The sequence below is a fragment of the Botryllus schlosseri genome, unplaced genomic scaffold, assembly GCF_051294905.1.
Source record: "Botryllus schlosseri isolate E-star unplaced genomic scaffold, Bs_hap1 Bs17a, whole genome shotgun sequence".
NCBI classification, from domain to species: domain Eukaryota; kingdom Metazoa; phylum Chordata; class Ascidiacea; order Stolidobranchia; family Styelidae; genus Botryllus; species Botryllus schlosseri.
Window position 1 is genome coordinate 177893 of NW_027648626.1, and position 25836 is coordinate 203728.

The 25836-nt window shown below is 41.1% G+C and overlaps 4 protein-coding genes across 4 annotated transcripts; all 4 read left to right on the forward strand.

Annotated features, from left to right (window-relative positions):
- The first annotated feature begins 797 nt into the window (after positions 1–797).
- Positions 798–4320, forward strand: LOC145459726 (myotubularin-related protein 9-like). The gene is made up of 5 exons (XM_080338278.1): positions 798–856; positions 1114–1218; positions 2003–2179; positions 2732–2883; positions 3620–4320. The coding sequence occupies exons 1-5, from the start codon at positions 798–800 to the stop codon at positions 3973–3975; spliced, it is 849 nt and encodes a 282-aa protein (XP_080194404.1). The 3' UTR covers positions 3976–4320.
- Positions 4321–6520: 2200 nt separating this feature from the next.
- Positions 6521–13943, forward strand: LOC145459727 (uncharacterized). Its single transcript, XM_080338279.1, has 6 exons — positions 6521–6530; positions 9377–9486; positions 9993–10067; positions 10793–10970; positions 11458–12155; positions 12617–13943. The coding sequence occupies exons 1-6, from the start codon at positions 6521–6523 to the stop codon at positions 12875–12877; spliced, it is 1332 nt and encodes a 443-aa protein (XP_080194405.1). The 3' UTR covers positions 12878–13943.
- A 481-nt stretch (positions 13944–14424) lies between these two features.
- LOC145459777 (uncharacterized) lies at positions 14425–19868 on the forward strand. The gene is made up of 5 exons (XM_080338325.1): positions 14425–14584; positions 15763–15907; positions 16992–17096; positions 18294–18541; positions 19491–19868. Exons 4-5 carry the CDS (start codon positions 18314–18316, stop codon positions 19722–19724), a joined length of 462 nt encoding a protein of 153 aa, XP_080194451.1. The 5' UTR covers positions 14425–14584; positions 15763–15907; positions 16992–17096; positions 18294–18313; the 3' UTR covers positions 19725–19868.
- A 1448-nt stretch (positions 19869–21316) lies between these two features.
- On the forward strand, positions 21317–24839 carry LOC145459728 (myotubularin-related protein 9-like). The gene is made up of 5 exons (XM_080338280.1): positions 21317–21375; positions 21633–21737; positions 22522–22698; positions 23251–23402; positions 24139–24839. Exons 1-5 carry the CDS (start codon positions 21317–21319, stop codon positions 24492–24494), a joined length of 849 nt encoding a protein of 282 aa, XP_080194406.1. The 3' UTR covers positions 24495–24839.
- Positions 24840–25836: the final 997 nt, after the last annotated feature.

The following is a 25836-nucleotide window of genomic DNA, read 5'->3' on the forward strand; positions in this document are numbered from 1 at the left end:
CACACGACATCTTGCGCACGTGGCCCATTACAATTACAGATGTCCGATTGCTGAGACGAACGGTTATGTCGCGCGCACCAGTCCTGTTGGAGATGCGACTGATTACGCAAGCGATTATATCTCGCGCACATGGCGGCTGTGTATGCGATTGTTAAGGCCTGTCGTTGACGCGATGAATCAACAAGGATCGCCCACACGCTTGTAGTAATTAGCGACCTAATTTCGCTCGCGTGCAAATGGCAGACCAACTCAGTAAGAGATCGCGTGCTTTGCAGACGACTCTCGTGAATTAGAAACTCGTTTTTCGTTAATTGGCAACACGCTTCTCCATTTGGCAGCGCGTTTCACTCTATATGCTAGTATTGGTTACCCAACATTTCCGCATGGTGACGCGATGAAAAACGACAGTTGAACATGCAACTGGAGCATATGACTTTATAACCCCCAAATTACCCCCAGATCAAGCCTTGTTCTTAACCAAAACTTAACTTTTACCCGCATGCTCAAATGTAGCATTCCGAAGTGTCACGTGCGCATAATAATGTCCACGAACCACTAGTACCGCAGCACCTTGCTCCGAATGTGGTATGAATGTGTTTTCCAAATCAGAAGTTCTTTCTGGCTGACACTAGGACTGATTGTCAACTGGCTGTTCTTTTCGGCAAAATCAAGATTAGATGGTGATGGTGACCTCGCTGTGAACTTATAATGCAAACGAAGGCGCGACAGCCTAGAATGAACATCTGAACGAGCGTAGAGCTATTTGAAAATTTTGGGTTGGCATAAATTCTTTACTCATGACTGTAATGTCACAATCGGAAAACGCTTCTGTCCTGACTTTGCTATGCAACTGGGTGTAAGCATTTCATTCGAAAATGCCTATCACATCAGTGCTACGGTGTGAGTTCTGTGAAAAGGATGAATTTGCAATTATTCTCGATTTATAATAAGCGTTGACTTGCGCAAACCACGAATGGTTTTCTGAATTCGAATACGTATCAGGCAAGGCTCGCCCTGTTTTAGCGAAAAACCTGTTCTTGAATTTTTTCATGCCTCGCACCTGATTTTTATGGCTTCCGTACGTTGTCATTTTCACCTTCTACTGCTTTTCAGGGATGGATGGTCCGTTCTGGTCCACGGCTCGGAAGGCTTCGACTCTACCCTCACTGTGACGTCGCTGGCTCAAGTCATTCTCGATCCGGAGTGCAGAACGATTCGGTGATTTCTAACGCTGATCGACCAGGAATGGCTGCGGGCCGGTCATCCCTTTGGCGAGAGAATGTCGCGCGGCCCGTACAGGTGAGGGCCAAGCTTAAGAGGCAGAGATGAGCATTGATTTGGATTTGAAATGACAAAATTTTAAGATTTTGGCTGGATTAGGGTTTGAATTTGGACGTAAGAACTCCATTAATTTACTAGTTTTGTGATACTTTTGAAAAAAAAATCTGTCATTAGGGGGATACGAACTTCGACATGACGATAGTGAGTGAATTCTGGATTTAGATTTATGCATGTATTTGAATGTCAAATCTGGACCGCTGTCTCGTCGGTGGAATTCGGGACTATGCCACAAATTCTACTCAATTACGAGTACATAACGATGGTTTTCAAGATAAGACGAAAGTGCCAGAAGTAGAAAACGAAGTGTGTGACAATTACTGGGCGGTTTAGGGAAGTGAATGGGGCAAGGGCTCACATACCTTTGTTGGTGAATGGTGATCGCTTTGACAATCATAAGATGCGTCTTTGCGACTAACGAAGGTTGACTAATTTATGATGCTAACTTCTACTTTAGCTCAATGGCTACTTTGACCAAGTTTGCATGCCGCTACATGGCACAGTTGTTACGATAATTTCACTTTTAAATGCAAATCTATCAGAACTGACATGCTACTAGGCGAAAACGGAAGTAGTCTATAAATGCAACCTACTCAAATAAATAAGTTTAAAAAACTAAAGGTACTCTACCATCAACTACTGGCTGAGTGCGTTTTTTTGGCAGCAATAACAAGCAGCGGAGCGAGGGACCGATTTTTCCGATATTTCTGGAATGCGTGTTTCAAGTGCTACAGCAGTTTCCGTTGTCGTTTGAGTTTACGTCGATGCTGCTCGTGGATCTGCGCCACCACTGCTATTCGTCGCAGTTCGGGACGTTTCTCTTCAACAGCGTGCAGGAAAGGTGCGTCGCTCGGTTTTGTTTTGGTGCGCGTTTGCTTTGTGGATTGTGTTGACTCAAGTCCGGAGTAGAGCCCTACCGATATATCAATATTTATTAACCCGTCCAATGTTTTGAGTGAGTGGACACCTTCTGATATCAGATTTTTGTACCGATATACCTGTATAACAGATATTTGCTGACAAACTGATATTTTCCACCGCAAAATGTGCCATATTTCAAACTTGAAATACTTGTACTTGTTGGACTTGTAATTTGTTACACTAGTGTCGATTCGCCAAAAAGAAAGCATTCAGGATAGCATTTCCTGCATTTTCACCACTGAGTGAAGTTATACCGTCATCATAAATTGGTTCTACCGAACTTGGAAACATAACTTAACACTCGTACCCTAAACTCGTTACCTTCAACTTCACATAAAACTCCTCATACATATCTCCAGCATGAGTACTTTCTATTAAAGGTAGAAGTAGTTTAGGAATTTAAAAGCCTAACAATTCAGTTTTTGCATCCTGTCGCTAGTAACCTACTATAAAAGTCGCAAATTCTTTGTAGGTTGCGAGCGAAGCTACAGAGCAAGACGGTCTCGCTATGGAGCTTTATTCTTTCGCCATCCGAATTCGGCAAATATGTGAATCCGCTATATAGGAAAAATAATAGCGTTATATGGCCGTCTGTAGCACCGCAGAGTTTGGAATTTTGGGAAGGTAAGTGTGCTGAAGTCGTGCAAGTCGGTTTTACAATACTTCCCACGTCAATTTTCTAGCAATAATACATCTTGTCTCGATATGATAACGTAGCATATGCCAATGCTACAATCGTAAGTGAGGCGTGCAACTGGTTGAGCAGTTGCAAATACCAATGTATGTTTGAGTGATATCCCGAAATGGACTTTTGGATAATTTGCACCTTCACAAAATAAGATTTTTTTATCCAAGCCGCGATATGGTCGGTAAATTTCTGTGTCCAGGAACTGGTAGATGTAGAGACGAGGGAAAATGTTTGATTTAATAAATAATAATACATAACTCCCACTATGAGCATGCGTATCTAAGTCATGTCAGTGCCGAGGTTTTGCCAATTGCAACGTCATTGAAATTTTTGTGTACTTACACAACGAATATGCATTCTAGTTGCTTCGTATATAAAATATTACCGCCGTATAAATTCTTTATCGCTTGAAACTGGAAGTGTAATCGTCTTCGACATCACTTTGTCACAATTGGGCAAACGAATGAAAGACTATTTATACTTGGGACTGTGCGGTTCCCTATGCATTGAAAAAGAGTATCATGTCAATATACTGACAGGAAGTATTGTTTTGTTTTCGGAAGGAATTGCTGTATCTCCTACCTTATCACAATTTCTAATTGTAGTTCTTGTTTGAATTCTGTTCTTTTCGGTGCAATCCATCATCATCATCTTATGACTGTGTAATCTCAGAGTACTACATCCCCGATCTGAATCCGCCGAACCCAACTCTGGACAGGGTGCGAACGCTCCAGAATCACAGAATGGAACTTGAACTTTTACGAGCGCAAGTGTCTCAAACAGCCGACACGAGCGGTGACAACGGGCTCGGGAACATCCAGACCTTGGTAGATGTGAACCAAGCTAAATCGGAGGAAGAATCCGGCATAACACCACGGCGTCCGAGTCCGTCGCTTGTACTAAGGAGGCGCCTTCATCTACTTCAGAGACACCGATGGCAACGCCTGACACAGAATCCCAGAGCTGTTTCTACGTCCCGATTGCCGGCGACACCTCATATAACAAGTAGTCGGACAGTTTCTCTGTAAATTCCCAACCTGATTTGTTGGAGAATCTTTTGTCTTTTGTAAATAACGGAGATCACGGTAGCGGCTCGACCGCAGACGCCCAAAATCTACCCGATTTGGACGATCTCGCTATAGACAGCCCTGAATCGGGCAGCCCCGAAGCTGTGTCGCCAACGCCAAGTTTAGCGAGTAATTTAGTGGTAATATTTATGCTGTGTCGAGAAATTTTAATGCATTCTATATTGTGATTTCCTATCTACCAATAACTATGTGCACTTTACTGGCGGTGGCGATGGAAATCTTGTGGACAATGTGGTATACACAATGGATATTCTGGTTATGTCGAATCTTGGAAGTCTTGTTCCGGGTTGTTCCCCAAGTGCTTGAAAATATTGCCTGGGAATGAACCGCCTGTAAAATTTTTGCTGAATCTTTTGGACTGTAAGAATTGCGTTCCTGCGATGCCTGGTCTGAATGTCGTATGTGCAATAGAAAATTCTAAAAGTAGCTGTATCGTTTGTGTTGCTGCAGTGCATATAGATATCCTTATCAGAGCATTGCGAGTGTTTGGATCGGATATGACCAGGGAAACGATTATGTCTGTCCTGTCCAGGCTTTTGTGTGATATACTGTCGTCAAGGACTTAAGGGCGTACCGCGTAGGCAGTGGTCGGAAATGATTTCCTCACGAAGTCTTGTGAAGTCAGCGAACCGGCGATCATTGCTCTGTACACGTGTACAGTCAATCACGTTTTGTGACAGAACCGGCTTTCACTATTGGGCGCAGGGATATGCATACTAATGCCTCGGATCATTGAACTACCAAGCGTGTAGGCTACTTAGCCGAGTTCTGATACGTAATGCGTCATCGTTAGTGCCCATTCACACACCTGTTAACTATTCCAAAAACCGGGAGTGGCAGTAGGTTGCATTGCAATACACGAATGCAAGGATTTATTGCATTGTTGGAATATGTTAGTGAATTAGCATCTTGAGTGCTATGAGTTGGAAGAAAGGACGTTATCGCGGATCCTGTATAATGTATAGCCTACAGAAGTGCAGGAAAGTTATGAAATACGAATAAGTGGAAGCTGAAAAAGTTGAGACGCCCAGTGATAGGAATGCGGAATGTAATAATTTTATAGGTATTATGGTACTTAGAGCCCGACCGATATTGGATTTTTGAGCCGATACCGATAAAACCGATATCCAGCACCTTCACCGATAACCCCGATATATTCAGCCGATATTCAAAAGATATGGCATCTAGCTCAAGGCACATATTTAACACCTCAAGAGTATTTCTTTGAACAGATTTACAGCCATTGCCATGCTTGAACATGAAAGGAATGATCTATAATAAATATATTAATAGCACCAGTCTAGCAGTTGCAGATTACAGTTCACAAAGCATAATTTCTCGCCCCTCTCTCCAGGGAGTGAACTTCTGTGGTCTTCATAAATGATGCATGTAGTACTAAACACATTGAGTGGGCTTTCACTTGGTACCATAGTTAGTGGCAGAGCAAGAATTGGAAATCTTTCTTTATTCCGGTTCCACCACTCCGCTGCAGGGGATCTTTCCTTCAATGGTTCCACCAAATATTGATATTCTTCTGGCAGTGCACCTGGAGCTTTCAGCACATCTTTAACAAATAGTTGAAGAGAACATTGTTCACGTCCGCTACTGCTCCACCCATTCCCTTGGGCCTTGACCATGACCAGCATTTCAGCAATCAATTGATCAATATTTGACGCTCTTTTAACAGCATCGGCCCATGTCATCATGGAATCAAATATTTTCGTATGAATTGTTGGCTCTGCTCCACTTTTGCTTGATTTTCTTGCACTCTACTAGTCTCGCATATTCCCCATCATGGTGGCCGCTCAGGCCTCAGTCAGATGACTTCATATATTACTGGTATTTTTTGCTTTGTTGCCTTGGCTTGTGAGCTTCTTACACAGACACCACCAGCACTATTTACAGAAAATTGTTTCGACGCTACACTTCTCTCCATCATCAGAGGGTCAGTCCAGCATTAAATCCATCCAGCTGCTTTCTGTCTTCGGTATTCTATCATTGCAGGGGGATTCCCACGAAGTCACTGGGGCATAACGGTGAAAGTATATTTCTCACATAGGGCTACTGGCATGCATGCACTATGCCGCTTGGCCATTTATTTTTATAATTTACCGACATGCAGTGAAGACCTCACATCTTCTCTGGCTCCCTACCACCTTGTTGTGACGTCACGAAAATGGCCGATATTTTTTTACCTCCAATGGCCGATACCGATATTTCTTTCCAAGTGTGATATCGACTCGATATTATCGGCGAGCCGATAATCGGTCGGGCTCTAGTAATGAGTATGTTACCTATCCGCTAGTAGTGCTGTCGGTCACAACATCGCTAGTTCTCAAAGCGGAGTCTCCATGCCAGCTACGTTGTAAATTGCTATGATTCTATCTTTCAAATAAGATTTTACCCATTCTAATGCCACGCTATAGTGTTGTCTTAGCGGCCTGTATTAAATTACTTGCGGACCACAACTTTGCCGACAACTGAGATGGAGGATGGTAATGATGATTTTGATTAGCAATCTTGTTCATCTCTATCTCTCAAGCTCTCTCTCTCTTTCTTTCTCTCTCTCTCTCTCTCTCTCTCTCTCTCTCTATCTTTCATTCACTGGTTCACCCAAAGTCACTCAACTATGACAAGTCGTCCGAACGTATTTTCATGGAGCGAGAAATGTTGCACAACTTGATGTTTTGTAGTTGAGTGACTTTGGGTTCACCGACCCGAACGATTTGATGACTTTGTTTACGTCACGTGATTCGATTACGTCAAGAACAAAAATATCACATGATGGCTGAATCGATCTAGAAGAGGATCATCATTGGTTTGCTATATCTCTCGAGATGCCGCGATGCGGGTAAACATTCTTTGGATTACCTGGGTTTTTAGAATATGCATCAACATTCAACATAGTATAATATGCGGTAGCAAAGTATCGGGTGTCAATTAGAAACGGAGTGGCTTGTTTCGTTCGTGGTTCGTTCAGTTGAGCTCTTCAATTTCTTTTCAATTTCACTTAATATTGATTGCGACACAGTGCAAAGCTAGAAAGGTCTCCATTGGACTTGGAGTAGTCCTTAAAATCAGCGTGTACTCTGGTATACACTACAAAACATAACTTGCAGTTTAGGTCTTGATGTCATATTCATACTTGGTCTCAAGTCATATTCAGTCTTACTGATCTGATGAAGTGAGGTCTTAAAATTGAGACTGATTTAGCTTTTTAAGACCGTATTGATTGAATTGTCACAAATCATAATTATTTGGTCTTGAGATTAGACCAATAAGCCAATGTATAAAAACGCATCTTTTAAGACATATTGATCTTATTGAGACAATTTTTGATGCATCAGTTTTTTTGTCTCGTTTCCAAGACTAATTTTGCTAATAAAAAACGGTCTGTGGTCTTGAAAACCTAGCATTTTGAAGCAATTTTTTGATGCATTTGATTTGTGATGTCTTGTTTTATTATGAATTTTGCTAATCAAGGAACTGCTGCAATGGTCTGTGGTCTTATGGTGTCAATACAACTTATAATCGTCTTTGAAATCAAAATAAGATGTCCACCCTCTTCATTTGTTGAGTGAAGATAAGTGGAGCTGTCATCAGCCATATTTGAAAAATTAGTGTTTAGGGTAGTTAGGTCTATAATGAATATAATCAAAGAATTTTCAACCGTAGACCGTAAATAGGCCTATTTTTTCAAATCCAAAATTGTCTACTGCACTATAATGTGCAGCATTTCTTTTATAGCTTAAAGGCAGCCCAACTATTTCATCAAGGAGCCAGTAAAATTTGAAATGAATGTTATTTTTGAAGTAGGCTACAAGTACAAGTCGAGTCGATATACAAATTGACTCGAGTCGAGTCATTTTTAAGCAAATAAGTCAAGTCGAGTGAACGGAAAATAGCGACTCGAGTCATGACGTTGAACAACATATTGAATTGTGCAGCAAATCTTTTTGAATGTTATTATACACTTACTGAAACAATTCCATTCTTAAGCACAGCCTACGTATCATAGCTAAAATAGCAGATGTCTAGTTTTTTCGGTAGCCTGGTGAACAGTCTTAATTCAAACCAAAGTAAAAGTTACGACGACGACATGGCGAGGTGTTACAACCTTTATGTGCATCACAATGAGGCCATGGATATTGATGACGATGTCATGGAACCGACGGCGTTTCAAATTCCGACACACATGCAATGGGGGGACATACTCGGATTGGTAAGTTGGCGCTGAATAGTGGCAGTGACTCCAAATATTATATAGTCCTATAGAAGATTGCAATATAGTTTCATAGATCAGTATCGAGACTTTATAGTTCCATTGGTGTCAATCTTGAAACACAAAAGAAATTAGAGGCTGACTCAAACCGTCCGATAACCTCAATTGTCCCACCTATTTATTATACTAAAAATTACATGTACACTATACCTATATCTCCCATTTGATAGTTTATGTATCTATATCTAAATAGTAAAAAGTTCAATCATATTGTCGCAGTGGAATCAAAGTGGCTCATGTTTATTTGACACATTTTGATCAAATTAATTTTACGTGATGTTTTCATCTTCTATCAGCTATATATTTGCCCCGACTAACTTTGAAAAACCAAGACAGACATAAATACGGCCAAGTTATGACCGAAAAAACATTAAAAATTTTCAAAAAGTTGATTTTTTTCAAGTTTTAAAAATGGACCTTTAAAATTTGAAAACTGGACATAAGCTACTTTGATTCCACTGCGGCGACATGCAGACAGTTGAACAACAAAATATTGGTCGGCATTTCCAAATTGTTCTAGAATTGAAATTGTAGCCACACTTATTTTTCCAAATTAAATTAAAATTAGAATTACTGAATTCGCAAAAACTTTCCAATTTAATTTAATCCTGAACTAGAAAGAAATGGTGATAAATATTTGTAGCGCTTGATGAGGGGGCGTCGAGTCGAAAAAGGTTGGGAACCACTGTTTCGTATGCCGTGATACAAGCAATTGAGGTTTCAAGGCTTCCACAACGGACAATAGGCCTAGTATCGAAAGCATACTTCTCGTTGATAAATCAGCTCTTAGTTGCTAGGAGCGTATCATTTTAGTACTCGAATAAGTTATCTTTCGTTACTCGGCATTGATCATAACAATTAGTAGTGGAATCAGAGGCTTTTACCCCACTGGCAGTTTTCAGGCCTTTCATTTTCTGCCACCACAACGTACAGTTTTGACATGTCTTGAAAACCTTCGTTACTGAACATCTCTGGAAACTACAACAGGAATATTCTACTCTGTAAATACTTTGTTGTAAGATTTCCTCTGTGAAGTTCTGTTATTTTAAATTGTGACAGATCAAAGCCCTTTGTCGGAGAGGCCTTTGATTGTAGCCGCGCCGTCCGATACCGAGGAGGAGCCGAAGACTTTAGAGAACGAAGTCGATCAGACGCAGGAAGAAGTCGAGGTCAGCCGTTAACCCGTTTGTAGCTTTTCGCGGTCGTAAAGACGCATTTAGATTTGTCGGAAGGGTCGCATACTGTTAACAGTTGATTGGAATTGTGTGAATCATCTTGGCGACTAACACAAATAGATGCAATGTTCAGAAATGTATTGTTCACCACGATATGGGTGCTATTTTGTCCGGTCGTTTTGACAATTTCATTCACACATGTGATGGAATCATCCCGAAACTGCCTTCCATTTACCAAAATCCAAAGTGTCAAAGTTGAATGGTTTCAGCTAAAAATGTGTTTTAATTGAAGTAGAAATAATCATCTAACATAAACGCTTGAGTAGTGCAAGTAAGTAATACGTACTCGAGTATAGAACTACTGCATTACTGACCACTTGATACTTTACCCAAGTAGAAGTAGTTCCATGAATGAAGTAATGAACCGACGTGGATAGAATATGTTTGCCCTGTAGACGCATGCAATTATGACGGTAACAATGCGTGCGTTTTATTGACAGAACGATATTGAGAACTTCACGGAGCCGCACACGCATTCTTTCAGTTCCGACGAGGAAAGCGACGCCGAAGATGAGGTTTGTATTATTCTATTGAAATTAAATTCAACGGTATGCTTGTTTCCGGTAGAATTTGCCATACAAAATTTGAAGTGGGATTTTGTGTCTTGTGCTGTCAACAGGTGTGGTTAAATATGATAGCGTAATGGTGAAGCGAATTTAACGGCGCTTATTCAAAAGTCTCTTTCACATACAACTTATCCGAAATGAGTTGTAGGCTACGTTTAAACAGCTTCATATAACTAGGCGATTATTCAAATCCAACTTTTGACATTTTTTGACCTTGTGTATGTAAATCAGGTGTTTTCCCACATAATATAAGAATTGTACTAGTTATCTTCATATCTGGTTGGAACTGTCTGTCCTTACGAAATGGTTTGACCTGGAAAAACTTTTTTGACATATTTTTACATGAAAAAAACTTCATTCTACCCAAATCTTGCCCTATGAAGAATTCCAGTAGTCACATCACGTATGATAGTAGAAATAATACAAATTTGTTGTAGTGCAACGAAAGATACTTTCCTACATTCTCGGGTAGAAAGTGTCTGACCTTCCTGAGTAGCTTGCCAAGAATGGAGGAAGAACGTTCGACAGCAGCAATTGTGGTCGTTGCCCCGAATATTTTAATGACTTCTTCTTCAATGACTTCTTGTTCTGCGCTATCTGTTCATTTATAAATAGATGAATAATTTCCTTGTCAACCAATTGACTTAGGGCTTAACTGTCGATTATTATTACAGCCAGAAGATAGTGGATCTGAAGTGGCCGAACCGGAGAGGGCCAGCTCCGAAGATCTGCAAAGCGTGGACTACGCCTTGGAGGAGGAGCCGCCCTCTATGATGTCATTTGTGGTCGTACCACTGCCGGATTGCTTCGACGTGAACAAGCCTCTCAACGAGTCGCAGTACACCGAAGAAGGTTTGACAACTAGAATATTTTCAGCAGTATTCAAATTAGGATTGGAATGATAGCTACACATTTTTTTCAGTATCAGAATTAGTGAATTCGCAAAACATGATAATTGAATTAAATGTCTAATTGGTAAGAATTACAATAATAATCGAGTTCCAATTCATATCAAACAGGAAATCATACTCATAAGCGTGAGACTGGCGAATGTCTGTACAGCAAGCTTGGCTTGTTAGTCAATATACGGTTTTCGTGTAGCTATTTGAGGGAAACCGATAAATTGATATAAATTATAATTGGATCATAGGAAATTTCACAAATTAGATTGAAAGAATTAGAGCACACAAACATTTCACTCCAATTACGCTAATTAGACAACTAGAATTACTTAGTTATCCAAATCCGGCTAGTGTCAGAGATGGGCAGATTCAATATTTTTTTAAATTTAAAATTTTTTTAATAATTTTATTTTACAAATTCAATTTTTTTAATTCAGACGCAAGCGTAGACTCCGCGGCGGGGCAAGAAAAAGACGTAGCCTCGCCGCAAAACGAAGAATCTCAACCTGGGTCCGTGACCCGCCCCGAGAATGCGTCCCTCCCCGAAACGGAGACCCTCCCGAAATCGACCGCCCCACACATCGTAATACCACCCAACCCAGACACAACCGGTCCGCCATCGAGCGGGGGTGTCACCCCTCAGTCTGTCGATAATGAATCGCTGACCGAACGTATTCATAAAGAATTTGACGAGTTTTTGGCCAACCCGGACCATCCCGTGGAGTGCCCCGCCACAAAACCAAAAGTCCCGATGAACCAAATGTCATCCGCGTCGCCGGCTAAAATCGTGCTTTATGCGCAAGAACCGAAACCAGTCCCGAATTCTGTGTTGAATGTCGACGCCCCGTACCGAATCCCGAATTCAACCACTGCCCCGCCGTTCCCGCCTTTTGAACAAGGTTGGGCTCGAAACCCGATTCCAGTACCACAGTCTGTCGTCGATAGCGACCCGTCGTCAGGTGAAAAACCAGTTCCAGCCCCTCGGGGCACCGCCGGGGCTAGTCAGCCGACCTTGGAGTTTGCAGGGGTGTTTCCGACCGAGCCATTTGCGGTGGCGTCTCCGAGTCATAGTATACAGGACGACAGACAGACGCAGGAGAGATTGCGTCTGCCCAGAATACCGAGTCTTGAAACCGTAAGTTTCGCATTTTCTTAAATATCAAGTTTCTCACCATTTTGTAAAAGGTTACCTGAATATTTTTCATATTTAAAAAAAAAAATATATCCTGAACATCATCAGATTCGCATTTTCTGAAGTTTGAAGTATGAATTAATTTTGCAATTTTCAATTTTGAAATTTTCCAAATCTAAAACTTACCCTCGATATCGTAAGTTTCGTGTTTTTTGAAATTTGAAATGTTTTTCACACTCTGGAGAAGAGAAAAATAACAAGAATATCGTCAGATTTGCATTTTTTGAAATCCGAAGTATGAAATTTTTTCTCATGTCAAAAAATTACCATCGATATCGTCAGTTTCATATTTTAAAAATAAAGAATTTTGAATAATTGTCCACAGAGGTATTCGATTTTGCCTCTCTGGTTGACTTTACTCGAGCGCCAACGATATTTTTATCAATTGCATTGTTCCTTTCCAGGACGGAGCAGTTTCCGCAGACGGCCCCGGGTCATCCGACGATCAGGACCACGAAATATTCCACACGCCGCCCCCGAGCTTCCAGACCAGGCGCTATCAGGAGGTTGAGTTGGGCCCTCTCGACCAACTCTACGAGATGGGCTTTCACGACCTTGACTTGAACAGGGACATTTTCAACCAGTGCGCGGGTGACCTGACCCGCACCGTGCAGGCGTTAGTGTTGCGGGCCGACGCAGAACAGCAGTACGATGAAACGGCTTGAAAAATGGGCTAAATTCAGGCCTTCGGATGCATTTCTTTGTGTGTAAATTCGATTTTGTTTGTAAGATATGTAATCCTTGATGATTTGCACGGCATTTTCGAGTTACAGACTGTCTGTAAAAAAAAAAACCGCTTGAATACTGTTGAAGCGTAAAAGTACTCCCTCTGCCAAGAATCAGTATTATGACCGGAGGCGTAATTTTACCTTAACCGTGGTGGAGAATTAGTCCTGTGAATTTCGAAACGTTGTGTACCAGCGAAGGCTTGCTCTCGATGATTGAACGTTAAATCGTCCAAGTCCGCGTTACGTAGGGGTACCATACGTCCTCTTTTTTGACAGTTTTGAAAGTGTCAACGGAGGATGCCCAAATGTCCTCTTTTTAGAAAATTTTGGTTAAATTTATGTTAAAATTCAACGGCGATATAGGAAATCAGTACTCAAGTAACGTTACGGCGGGCCTTTCGGGAGTTGACTCCAACGACGAATTCAATCAAAGTGTGTATTTCTGGAGTCGAGTCGGAAAAATGACCTTTTTTTTAGTCAACCAACTACAAACTCCCAATAAATTTACCAATTTTTTTCGGGATTTTACCCCTATACTGTAAGTCCGGTGATCTTTAAAAAGTGTCCTCTTTTCAGATTCCCAAAATACGGTAACTCCAGCTTTGCGTAATTTTCCGCACTTAGCTCGCAGTCCAAATGGCGCCCTTTATGTGGGAGCGAGCGATGCTATTTGTTTGGCTGGTGTTTTTCTTTGATTTCCTGTGCAATAGGATTGTTACAGGCACATATTTTCCGGTTATTACAACTTTTGCTGTATAAGGAGTAGCAAGGGTATCGACCAGCCCGTACAAGCTGGGTGAAGTGTGTTTCGCATGATACCTGCTTTCATTTATTGAATTTTCAACTAAATGTCCGGATAGTTGTGTGATATCATTGATTTATGTGAATCTGCACTGTACCGTTTGTCTGTTACAATTTTGATGTGTGTACATTTCGACTTTTATCTGTGCTTTTGTCTGAAAACTTGTATAAACATTAAACAATGACGGTTGTTAGTAGGTAAGAGCCTCTAATTCAAGTGCAAGATGCTTGTGAAAGGACAAAAGTTTGATACTAGGACTGAGGTTGCGTCAGGGAAATCTCTGTGGATTGAGTTGTTGGAGAGATACACGAGTGAGCTACATACATAGTGTATATATAGGCCTGTCTCCGTAGAGACTAAGAGCATCGTCACCAACGTGATTAATACATCCATTTAAAAAAGCATCAACGATTCACAGCTACAGATTACATTTCCTGTGATAAGCTTTTAAGAATGTCTTCATATCTTGGGTATTTTGTGGTAAATATTGTCCGTCAACCCCACGGAAAACGATTGTACGTTGTACCGCATTGCAAGACGCGCGGAACATTGCATAATGACACTAGATACTGCATGAATGATGTGTCTCATCCACGGTTCACACAAGATACTGTTATTTGGTTCGGGTACCGAGAGCCATATGTTAGCTTAGTGAAGCGTGACAACCGGTACGCCATTTAAATCATTTCATTGCAAACATCGAGTCGTTTTGTTTTGTGTGAAAATCCGTGTCTCCGTAAATTGTAATCAAAAAAATGTCGACGATGAGTGAAGAAAGGGAGGAATTACCCAATTTGCCGTCAGAGACATCGAGGGGAAGCTCCGTCTCAACTGAGCTGCAGGTGGGATATGTTTCGCTTTTTGTAATGGCGTGTGGACTAATTTGGTATAATAAGCATCAGCGAACAGATTATTGTTCATTTGCTTGCCAACCGTGTCGTATCAACCAAATTGACTAATGAATGATTAGAATAATCATAAACACTGTTGGAGCAGTGGTATACTGGCATCGCACAAGGTTCACTGACACGGTCTGCATAATAGCAGCTATGCAATGTATAGTATGGGTGGATTTCTAATTGGGAGGTGACGCTGGACTTGTGTATAGGGTTGGAATAGTCGTTTAAATGGATTCTAGTGATGGAATTGGGTTTGATTTACTTCAGAGGTTGGGAAGAGGACATATTAAGCCAGGCCAGGTTTGGTTTGGGTTAACCTCTACCCTAACCCCGAAACTAACCTCTGACTCAACATTATAACACTACTCCTGACATAACCGTTACCCAATGATAACATAACACATGCAAATGAATCCAAAAGCTCGACTTAACCAAACCCACCTCATATTTATATACATAACCCTATACCAGAAAATCGAAAAATCTCGCAATCATCAAAATATGTGGATGTTGTCATTTGTCACCAATGTATATGATGTCATTTCGGACATAAATATAGCCAATTTCACTCCACTCCTATATCTGTGGTCTGTCGGACAGACTGTATGTCATGTAGGCCTATATTTACTAAAATATGCGCAATTATCTTAAATATGACTCAGATTGTCGAAATCAGATTAGAATCAGGATTACTGGAGTTGCCAAGAGAAGAATGTTGCATAACAATTTTTGCTCAATTCCAATGGCTAAAAGCGGAGTTATTGCATTTTATAGTTTTAAATTTGCAAGTATAGCATTGACGGTGTGAAAACCCAGAATTATGAATGAAAAACTGAAATAACTTTGCTTCTAAGGGTTGGAATTGTGTCAAACTCGTTCTGCACCATACAGTTCTCTGGTAGTGTTTTCAAGAAGAGCAGACATTCGAATTGAAATTAGGGCGTAGAAACTTTTCTCAAATAAGATTAGAATTACTTTATCCGCTTTTGCGTTAATTAGCTTAATTATCTAGTTGTCCAAGTCAGTGTTTGAACTGGTTTCTCTCTCAGTGAAGACCAGATCCTACATTATTGTCATGAAACTTAACATTGCAATGATTTCTCGTCTAATTCATTTTACAGGAAGAGTATGACGAGCTCATAAAGTATGCAATTGTGACTCCGAAATGGAACCCAAGTACAGTCGCTACGGAGTCTACTATCTTGCCGCAACTTCGATTATCTGGTGTTGACCAATAGCCGTTGACCACTATCGGAGAATATTCCAGTGAGTATTGTATTGCGTCCTTGAAAGAAGTGGGCAGTAACAAAATACTTGTACTTTTTCGGGATGCACAAGAAAGTACTTGACTTGACTTGAGTCAATTTTTCGAATGCTTTCGAGTCATTGTGCATGATTTGACACTAGGACGTCCAAGACAGCCATTTCATTGTAACTTCGAAGAATAGTAAGGTCACCACATGATTGGTATTACGTCTATCGGTCCTGATACTTGGAAAATAGGGCCAGAAACTGTTGAGACTGAAGAAAATTATGATATTATGAACGCGAGCCATTCTATATCACTTAAGCAGAGTTGAAAAAGTTTGCTGAACCGCATTGAACTGAAACTGATCAGTAAGCATATTGACTTGGGCTCGAGTCAAAACACTATGACTCGAACTTGACCCTCTAGTAGCGAACTTGGACTCGGACTTGACTCGGAGGTGAATTGGAGGGACTCGACTTGACTCGAGTCAAAACTAGAAAAGCGAGATTGGCTTGTGACTCGCGACCTTGTGACTTAGTTGCAACCCTGGTTTCTGGAAAAAGCAGGCTACTCGCTCTATATACTTTGGACTCTTTATAATTTGAATTTTAAATAGCATAAAGTACTTTTGGGATATGTTTCCATGTTGTGACTGCAAGCGAGATTGTTTTAAATAGCCTCCACCAAATTTCTAAGCAATATTTCGCTGAGTCGATCTGAGACGAGATAGATAAGATTAATATCTTGGTCAATTTCACACTATATTCAACGCCCACCCACAAAGCAATGATATTATTTATTGGTGAAGTTACCATGAATGACCAGGATCTTAATTTTATAGAATATTTTGCGAGTAGCCACATTCGACCATATGTACTTCTTGAAACTACTTGAGTACATGCCAGGCCCTTCATATCTACTCCCGCTTGAAGTAGTTTGACATATTTTGCAAATCTCTCCTTGTATTTGTTGTAAAGCAGTAGAAATGTACAGCTTTACTTTCATACTACTTGAGTACCATACCAAACTGTGATTACTTGGAGCCTGTCTGGTAATCGACAGTGTTTGTGTGTTATTTTACGATACTATTTTCGTACACAGCTGGCTCAACGGTAACCACTCGTTCGACACACATAGAGGAAGACAGCGCTGTCGGTAGCGAAGAGCCAGAGACAGCTAGAAGGCAGACGGAGAATTGGCGGCCAGGTAACGATATTCAAACGTGAACTGTTGAGATTTCTAGAATTGGATCGATCATGACATTGATTTTTGAAGTTTTTGTGGCTGGCGTCGGTTGTTTTTTATGCAAGTGCCAAAACTCCGACGTGGTGACACTTCGTTAAATACTGTTCAGTAACACAAAATTAATGTTCCTGTTTTGTGTCTTATAGTAGGATGTGGTGAGAATGGCTTGTTTTTTAGCATTCGATTGCAGTTCGTTTTGAATGTACGGTACTTGTGATGAATTATAACAATCGAGATGTCAGCCTGAGTGGCATTTCAGTATTACCCTATCTTTGCACGGTAGGCATACTTTATATATATAATGCATAGTTCAGGTTGAGGGTATTCATGTTTGAACGACCGGTGGCAAAGGAAAGCCCCCAACCTCTTTTTTCTCTGCCCCGTTGCTGAATATTCACTCAATTAACACTCGCCAATTCAAAATGAGGCAACCTACGCATTAGGGGTGTTCAAAAATGACTTCTTTTCTCAAATTGTACTGGCTACTTGATAAAATTGTTAGGTTACCTAATTTAGGCCTACACACCAAATGTGGTTCAATTCCAGCCAGTAGCCGCATTGCTACAGGAGAAGAAAGCTCCTATTTATTATATCAAAATGAATTGACAACAATTTCAAAATTTTCTGTTCACCCCATGAAAGGCTTGGGTTGTCTATAGAAACGATGTTCACCAAATTTGGTTCAATTCCAACCAGCGGAAGCGAAGTTATTGCCGTCGAAATATTTGGATTTGAATAAAATAGCATTTCCGGTATCTGAAGAGTTGGTCACCGTAAATACTATTTTATTGATAATCCAAATTTTTCGACGGCAATAACTCCGCTTCCACTGGTTGGAATTAAACAAATTTGGTGAACATCATTTCTATAGACAACCTAACCCTTTCATGGGGTGAACAGAAAATTTTGAAGTTTTTGTTTATTTATTTTTATCCAATAAATAGAAACTTTCTTCTCCTGTAGCGATGCGGCTACTGGCTGGAATTGAACCAAATTTGGTGTGTAGGCCTAAATTAGGTAACCTAACAATTTCATCAAGTAGCCAGTACAATTTGGGGAAAAAAGTCATTTTCGAACACCCCTACTATGCATACTCAACGATGCTCCACAATTCATTCTGTCTTTTAATTGGGTCTGATTTTTGTCTGCTTAATTCAGAAGAGCACACACCCAGACCGATGCCATCTCCAGGCCGGACCCTGTACCGCGGCCCCATGCTTTCACCCTCACCCACCTCAGCGTCGGACCGATCCGACCCCATTTCAAGACAGCCGGTCGCTATCTCGACATACTTGAAGGACCCAAAGATGGGTAAAGAAGGGTCATATAGACACAAGGACCCACATATGGTGCGCATGAACGAGCGTTTGGATCAGTGGCACGGAAAATTGAAGACTATGGTTTTGGTGAGTTTTAGTGAGTCTCTGATTGCAATGACTTATTCACGAGTCCATGAATTAATGATGTTCTCTGGCCTGCGTGAGAATATGGTGATGGCCTGCTGTTGAATAATATATTCGTATTGAAGTAAACCTGAGCAATTTTGGCTGAGATCATCGGGGGTAATTGTCAGCAACTGGTAAAGAACATTGTTGATCAGTGATTTCCAACCGCGGCTCCAATTGACCTCTGAATATGCCACAAAAACATGATAGACGACAGTTGTTGTTTGTTTCTATAAACAGATATAGTCAATTTCAGTATATAAATGCTAAAATGAGGAATATTAGTATGTCTTGAGGCCGCTGTGGATGAATTCCCGGCAGACAAGGTCACAAGGATATATCTCAAGTTCTGCGGGTTATAGGCCTTTGTATATCGTCTCTGTGAAGAGTAAATTACAACACAATTTTGCTAACATGAAAATAATGAAAAAAAATTTGCAATGAGTCTACTATTACTCAGCGTATAATCTCCCGCAAACTTGTGCAACAATTGCTGGAATGTATGAAGAGCTATCACATACCGACATAATAATATGTTGTAGTAATGATGATATGCATTTACACTTTATTTCAATGTATAGCACTCGCCAATCTGCGTCTATCAATGCTAAAATACCTTAAATTTTTGTAGCCTACTCGAGTGTTTCCATGCGGCTCCATACGTACTCTGAAGTTTTGAATGCGGCTCCGAGATCCAAAAAGGCAGGGTACCGCTGGCATATGGTATACAATTGAATAGTAAACAGGACTAAATATTGAAATAAACCGGTATATGAACCTGAATTTTTTTATTGAAGTTCTGTTCCTCCAGGAAGCTCTTCAAATGATAATATGAATATACATCGAGGGTTGATGTTATTTTTTCTGACCGTGAAAAAGTTTGTAAACTCTCGTACTATATTTTCCGCAGGCCGAGCTGAGTCAGACTCAAATTTCTATCGACGAGGAGCACCGCAGAAACGTGAACGAGATGGAACAGAGCCACAAATCCGACGTGGACAAGCTACAGGTGACCTCTTTTACCAGAAAATACGTGGTGATATTCTCGCCAATCTTTCATCCATGCCCCAAAACGATTTTACGGTCTGGCGTACATCTTAATTCACAACGAGATGTGCTTCCTATGACTGTCATGAATCATTGAATCAATGTTCCCCATGAAGATGTCATAATTTATGTTGTTTCACGTGATCTCCGCTAAACTAGATATACTGACGTCAGAGATACAATAGTTTAGAATTAGTTTAGCGAATCTTAGAAGCACCCTGTAGCTTAGATCCCAAACTTAAATCGAAACCCGCTGCCCTAGCCTATTCTGGTAAGCTTTTAGATTATTTCGGATTATAATTAGAATAACCGAATTCCAAAAATCTTGTAATTTTATCTAAATTACAAAATAGAAAGAATTACAACAAAAAGTAAATTGAGTTTATGAAATCGGATTGATTGCATTATCATAAGCACGAGAACGGCAAGTGTTCGTACACCAAGGTTGTCTCGTACAATGACAGTTCTTCGTGGCATTTTCAGGAAGACCAGAAATTAGATTGGAACTAAAATTGAAGTATACAAACATTTCACAAATCAGTTAAGAATCAGACTAGGCTACTATCATATAGCTCTAATTTGTCTGATTAAACAGTTACCGTAATTTTCCGAATATAGTGCGCCCCCATGTATAATACGCACCCTTAAAATGACGTGTATATTCTGGGAAAAAGCCTGTACCCGTGTATAGTACACACCCTGCATTCGCAGTCCATGAGTACATGAATAGTTGTGTTTTAGTACGCGATGTTGTTCTGTTTTGCGATGTCACTGTCGAACAATCATGACATAATGATCGCTAATCATAATACAATTAACGGCATTGTCTCTAAACTAGATAGATAGTCGCCAAAACCTGTGAGGTCGGCGACGTGATAGCTTAGGCTAGCGACACACGACATCTTGCGCACGTGGCCCATTACAATTACAGATGTCCGATTGCTGAGACGAACGGTTATGTCGCGCGCACCAGTCCTGTTGGAGATGCGACTGATTACGCAAGCGATTATATCTCGCGCACATGGCGGCTGTGTATGCGATTGTTAAGGCCTGTCGTTGACGCGATGAATCAACAAGGATCGCCCACACGCTTGTAGTAATTAGCGACCTAATTTCGCTCGCGTGCAAATGGCAGACCAACTCAGTAAGAGATCGCGTGCTTTGCAGACGACTCTCGTGAATTAGAAACTCGTTTTTCGTTAATTGGCAACACGCTTCTCCATTTGGCAGCGCGTTTCACTCTATATGCTAGTATTGGTTACCCAACATTTCCGCATGGTGACGCGATGAAAAACGACAGTTGAACATGCAACTGGAGCATATGACTTTATAACCCCCAAATTACCCCCAGATCAAGCCTTGTTCTTAACCAAAACTTAACTTTTACCCGCATGCTCAAATGTAGCATTCCGAAGTGTCACGTGCGCATAATAATGTCCACGAACCACTAGTACCGCAGCACCTTGCTCCGAATGTGGTATGAATGTGTTTTCCAAATCAGAAGTTCTTTCTGGCTGACACTAGGACTGATTGTCAACTGGCTGTTCTTTTCGGCAAAATCAAGATTAGATGGTGATGGTGACCTCGCTGTGAACTTATAATGCAAACGAAGGCGCGACAGCCTAGAATGAACATCTGAACGAGCGTAGAGCTATTTGAAAATTTTGGGTTGGCATAAATTCTTTACTCATGACTGTAATGTCACAATCGGAAAACGCTTCTGTCCTGACTTTGCTATGCAACTGGGTGTAAGCATTTCATTCGAAAATGCCTATCACATCAGTGCTACGGTGTGAGTTCTGTGAAAAGGATGAATTTGCAATTATTCTCGATTTATAATAAGCGTTGACTTGCGCAAACCACGAATGGTTTTCTGAATTCGAATACGTATCAGGCAAGGCTCGCCCTGTTTTAGCGAAAAACCTGTTCTTGAATTTTTTCATGCCTCGCACCTGATTTTTATGGCTTCCGTACGTTGTCATTTTCACCTTCTACTGCTTTTCAGGGATGGATGGTCCGTTCTGGTCCACGGCTCGGAAGGCTTCGACTCTACCCTCACTGTGACGTCGCTGGCTCAAGTCATTCTCGATCCGGAGTGCAGAACGATTCGGTGATTTCTAACGCTGATCGACCAGGAATGGCTGCGGGCCGGTCATCCCTTTGGCGAGAGAATGTCGCGCGGCCCGTACAGGTGAGGGCCAAGCTTAAGAGGCAGAGATGAGCATTGATTTGGATTTGAAATGACAAAATTTTAAGATTTTGGCTGGATTAGGGTTTGAATTTGGACGTAAGAACTCCATTAATTTACTAGTTTTGTGATACTTTTGAAAAAAAAATCTGTCATTAGGGGGATACGAACTTCGACATGACGATAGTGAGTGAATTCTGGATTTAGATTTATGCATGTATTTGAATGTCAAATCTGGACCGCTGTCTCGTCGGTGGAATTCGGGACTATGCCACAAATTCTACTCAATTACGAGTACATAACGATGGTTTTCAAGATAAGACGAAAGTGCCAGAAGTAGAAAACGAAGTGTGTGACAATTACTGGGCGGTTTAGGGAAGTGAATGGGGCAAGGGCTCACATACCTTTGTTGGTGAATGGTGATCGCTTTGACAATCATAAGATGCGTCTTTGCGACTAACGAAGGTTGACTAATTTATGATGCTAACTTCTACTTTAGCTCAATGGCTACTTTGACCAAGTTTGCATGCCGCTACATGGCACAGTTGTTACGATAATTTCACTTTTAAATGCAAATCTATCAGAACTGACATGCTACTAGGCGAAAACGGAAGTAGTCTATAAATGCAACCTACTCAAATAAATAAGTTTAAAAAACTAAAGGTACTCTACCATCAACTACTGGCTGAGTGCGTTTTTTTGGCAGCAATAACAAGCAGCGGAGCGAGGGACCGATTTTTCCGATATTTCTGGAATGCGTGTTTCAAGTGCTACAGCAGTTTCCGTTGTCGTTTGAGTTTACGTCGATGCTGCTCGTGGATCTGCGCCACCACTGCTATTCGTCGCAGTTCGGGACGTTTCTCTTCAACAGCGTGCAGGAAAGGTGCGTCGCTCGGTTTTGTTTTGGTGCGCGTTTGCTTTGTGGATTGTGTTGACTCAAGTCCGGAGTAGAGCCCTACCGATATATCAATATTTATTAACCCGTCCAATGTTTTGAGTGAGTGGACACCTTCTGATATCAGATTTTTGTACCGATATACCTGTATAACAGATATTTGCTGACAAACTGATATTTTCCACCGCAAAATGTGCCATATTTCAAACTTGAAATACTTGTACTTGTTGGACTTGTAATTTGTTACACTAGTGTCGATTCGCCAAAAAGAAAGCATTCAGGATAGCATTTCCTGCATTTTCACCACTGAGTGAAGTTATACCGTCATCATAAATTGGTTCTACCGAACTTGGAAACATAACTTAACACTCGTACCCTAAACTCGTTACCTTCAACTTCACATAAAACTCCTCATACATATCTCCAGCATGAGTACTTTCTATTAAAGGTAGAAGTAGTTTAGGAATTTAAAAGCCTAACAATTCAGTTTTTGCATCCTGTCGCTAGTAACCTACTATAAAAGTCGCAAATTCTTTGTAGGTTGCGAGCGAAGCTACAGAGCAAGACGGTCTCGCTATGGAGCTTTATTCTTTCGCCATCCGAATTCGGCAAATATGTGAATCCGCTATATAGGAAAAATAATAGCGTTATATGGCCGTCTGTAGCACCGCAGAGTTTGGAATTTTGGGAAGGTAAGTGTGCTGAAGTCGTGCAAGTCGGTTTTACAATACTTCCCACGTCAATTTTCTAGCAATAATACATCTTGTCTCGATATGATAACGTAGCATATGCCAATGCTACAATCGTAAGTGAGGCGTGCAACTGGTTGAGCAGTTGCAAATACCAATGTATGTTTGAGTGATATCCCGAAATGGACTTTTGGATAATTTGCACCTTCACAAAATAAGATTTTTTTATCCAAGCCGCGATATGGTCGGTAAATTTCTGTGTCCAGGAACTGGTAGATGTAGAGACGAGGGAAAATGTTTGATTTAATAAATAATAATACATAACTCCCACTATGAGCATGCGTATCTAAGTCATGTCAGTGCCGAGGTTTTGCCAATTGCAACGTCATTGAAATTTTTGTGTACTTACACAACGAATATGCATTCTAGTTGCTTCGTATATAAAATATTACCGCCGTATAAATTCTTTATCGCTTGAAACTGGAAGTGTAATCGTCTTCGACATCACTTTGTCACAATTGGGCAAACGAATGAAAGACTATTTATACTTGGGACTGTGCGGTTCCCTATGCATTGAAAAAGAGTATCATGTCAATATACTGACAGGAAGTATTGTTTTGTTTTCGGAAGGAATTGCTGTATCTCCTACCTTATCACAATTTCTAATTGTAGTTCTTGTTTGAATTCTGTTCTTTTCGGTGCAATCCATCATCATCATCTTATGACTGTGTAATCTCAGAGTACTACATCCCCGATCTGAATCCGCCGAACCCAACTCTGGACAGGGTGCGAACGCTCCAGAATCACAGAATGGAACTTGAACTTTTACGAGCGCAAGTGTCTCAAACAGCCGACACGAGCGGTGACAACGGGCTCGGGAACATCCAGACCTTGGTAGATGTGAACCAAGCTAAATCGGAGGAAGAATCCGGCATAACACCACGGCGTCCGAGTCCGTCGCTTGTACTAAGGAGGCGCCTTCATCTACTTCAGAGACACCGATGGCAACGCCTGACACAGAATCCCAGAGCTGTTTCTACGTCCCGATTGCCGGCGACACCTCATATAACAAGTAGTCGGACAGTTTCTCTGTAAATTCCCAACCTGATTTGTTGGAGAATCTTTTGTCTTTTGTAAATAACGGAGATCACGGTAGCGGCTCGACCGCAGACGCCCAAAATCTACCCGATTTGGACGATCTCGCTATAGACAGCCCTGAATCGGGCAGCCCCGAAGCTGTGTCGCCAACGCCAAGTTTAGCGAGTAATTTAGTGGTAATATTTATGCTGTGTCGAGAAATTTTAATGCATTCTATATTGTGATTTCCTATCTACCAATAACTATGTGCACTTTACTGGCGGTGGCGATGGAAATCTTGTGGACAATGTGGTATACACAATGGATATTCTGGTTATGTCGAATCTTGGAAGTCTTGTTCCGGGTTGTTCCCCAAGTGCTTGAAAATATTGCCTGGGAATGAACCGCCTGTAAAATTTTTGCTGAATCTTTTGGACTGTAAGAATTGCGTTCCTGCGATGCCTGGTCTGAATGTCGTATGTGCAATAGAAAATTCTAAAAGTAGCTGTATCGTTTGTGTTGCTGCAGTGCATATAGATATCCTTATCAGAGCATTGCGAGTGTTTGGATCGGATATGACCAGGGAAACGATTATGTCTGTCCTGTCCAGGCTTTTGTGTGATATACTGTCGTCAAGGACTTAAGGGCGTACCGCGTAGGCAGTGGTCGGAAATGATTTCCTCACGAAGTCTTGTGAAGTCAGCGAACCGGCGATCATTGCTCTGTACACGTGTACAGTCAATCACGTTTTGTGACAGAACCGGCTTTCACTATTGGGCGCAGGGATATGCATACTAATGCCTCGGATCATTGAACTACCAAGCGTGTAGGCTACTTAGCCGAGTTCTGATACGTAATGCGTCATCGTTAGTGCCCATTCACACACCTGTTAACTATTCCAAAAACCGGGAGTGGCAGTAGGTTGCATTGCAATACACGAATGCAAGGATTTATTGCATTGTTGGAATATGTTAGTGAATTAGCATCTTGAGTGCTATGAGTTGGAAGAAAGGACGTTATCGCGGATCCTGTATAATGTATAGCCTACAGAAGTGCAGGAAAGTTATGAAATACGAATAAGTGGAAGCTGAAAAAGTTGAGACGCCCAGTGATAGGAATGCGGAATGTAATAATTTTATAGGTATTATGGTACTTAGAGCCCGACCGATATTGGATTTTTGAGCCGATACCGATAAAACCGATATCCAGCACCTTCACCGATAACCCCGATATATTCAGCCGATATTCAAAAGATATGGCATCTAGCTCAAGGCACATATTTAACACCTCAAGAGTATTTCTTTGAACAGATTTACAGCCATTGCCATGCTTGAACATGAAAGGAATGATCTATAATAAA

Excerpts from the sequence above, each read along its gene's own strand:
- LOC145459726 (XM_080338278.1), top strand. The coding sequence starts at position 798 with ATGACTGTAATGTCACAATCGGAAAACGCTTCTGTCCTGACTTTGCTA. Across the intron at positions 1,219-2,002 it reads CCGGAGTGCAGAACGATTCG|CAATAACAAGCAGCGGAGCG; the intron begins GTGATTTCTAAC and ends TTTTTTTGGCAG. Across the intron at positions 2,180-2,731 it reads TTCAACAGCGTGCAGGAAAG|GTTGCGAGCGAAGCTACAGA; the intron begins GTGCGTCGCTCG and ends AATTCTTTGTAG.
- LOC145459727 (XM_080338279.1), top strand. Across the intron at positions 9,487-9,992 it reads AGACGCAGGAAGAAGTCGAG|AACGATATTGAGAACTTCAC; the intron begins GTCAGCCGTTAA and ends TTTTATTGACAG. Across the intron at positions 10,068-10,792 it reads AAAGCGACGCCGAAGATGAG|CCAGAAGATAGTGGATCTGA; the intron begins GTTTGTATTATT and ends TTATTATTACAG.
- LOC145459777 (XM_080338325.1), top strand. The coding sequence starts at position 18,314 with ATGCCATCTCCAGGCCGGACCCTGTACCGCGGCCCCATGCTTTCACCC. Across the intron at positions 18,542-19,490 it reads AATTGAAGACTATGGTTTTG|GCCGAGCTGAGTCAGACTCA; the intron begins GTGAGTTTTAGT and ends TATTTTCCGCAG.
- LOC145459728 (XM_080338280.1), top strand. The coding sequence starts at position 21,317 with ATGACTGTAATGTCACAATCGGAAAACGCTTCTGTCCTGACTTTGCTA. Across the intron at positions 21,376-21,632 it reads ACTTTGCTATGCAACTGGGT|GGATGGATGGTCCGTTCTGG; the intron begins GTAAGCATTTCA and ends ACTGCTTTTCAG. Across the intron at positions 22,699-23,250 it reads TTCAACAGCGTGCAGGAAAG|GTTGCGAGCGAAGCTACAGA; the intron begins GTGCGTCGCTCG and ends AATTCTTTGTAG.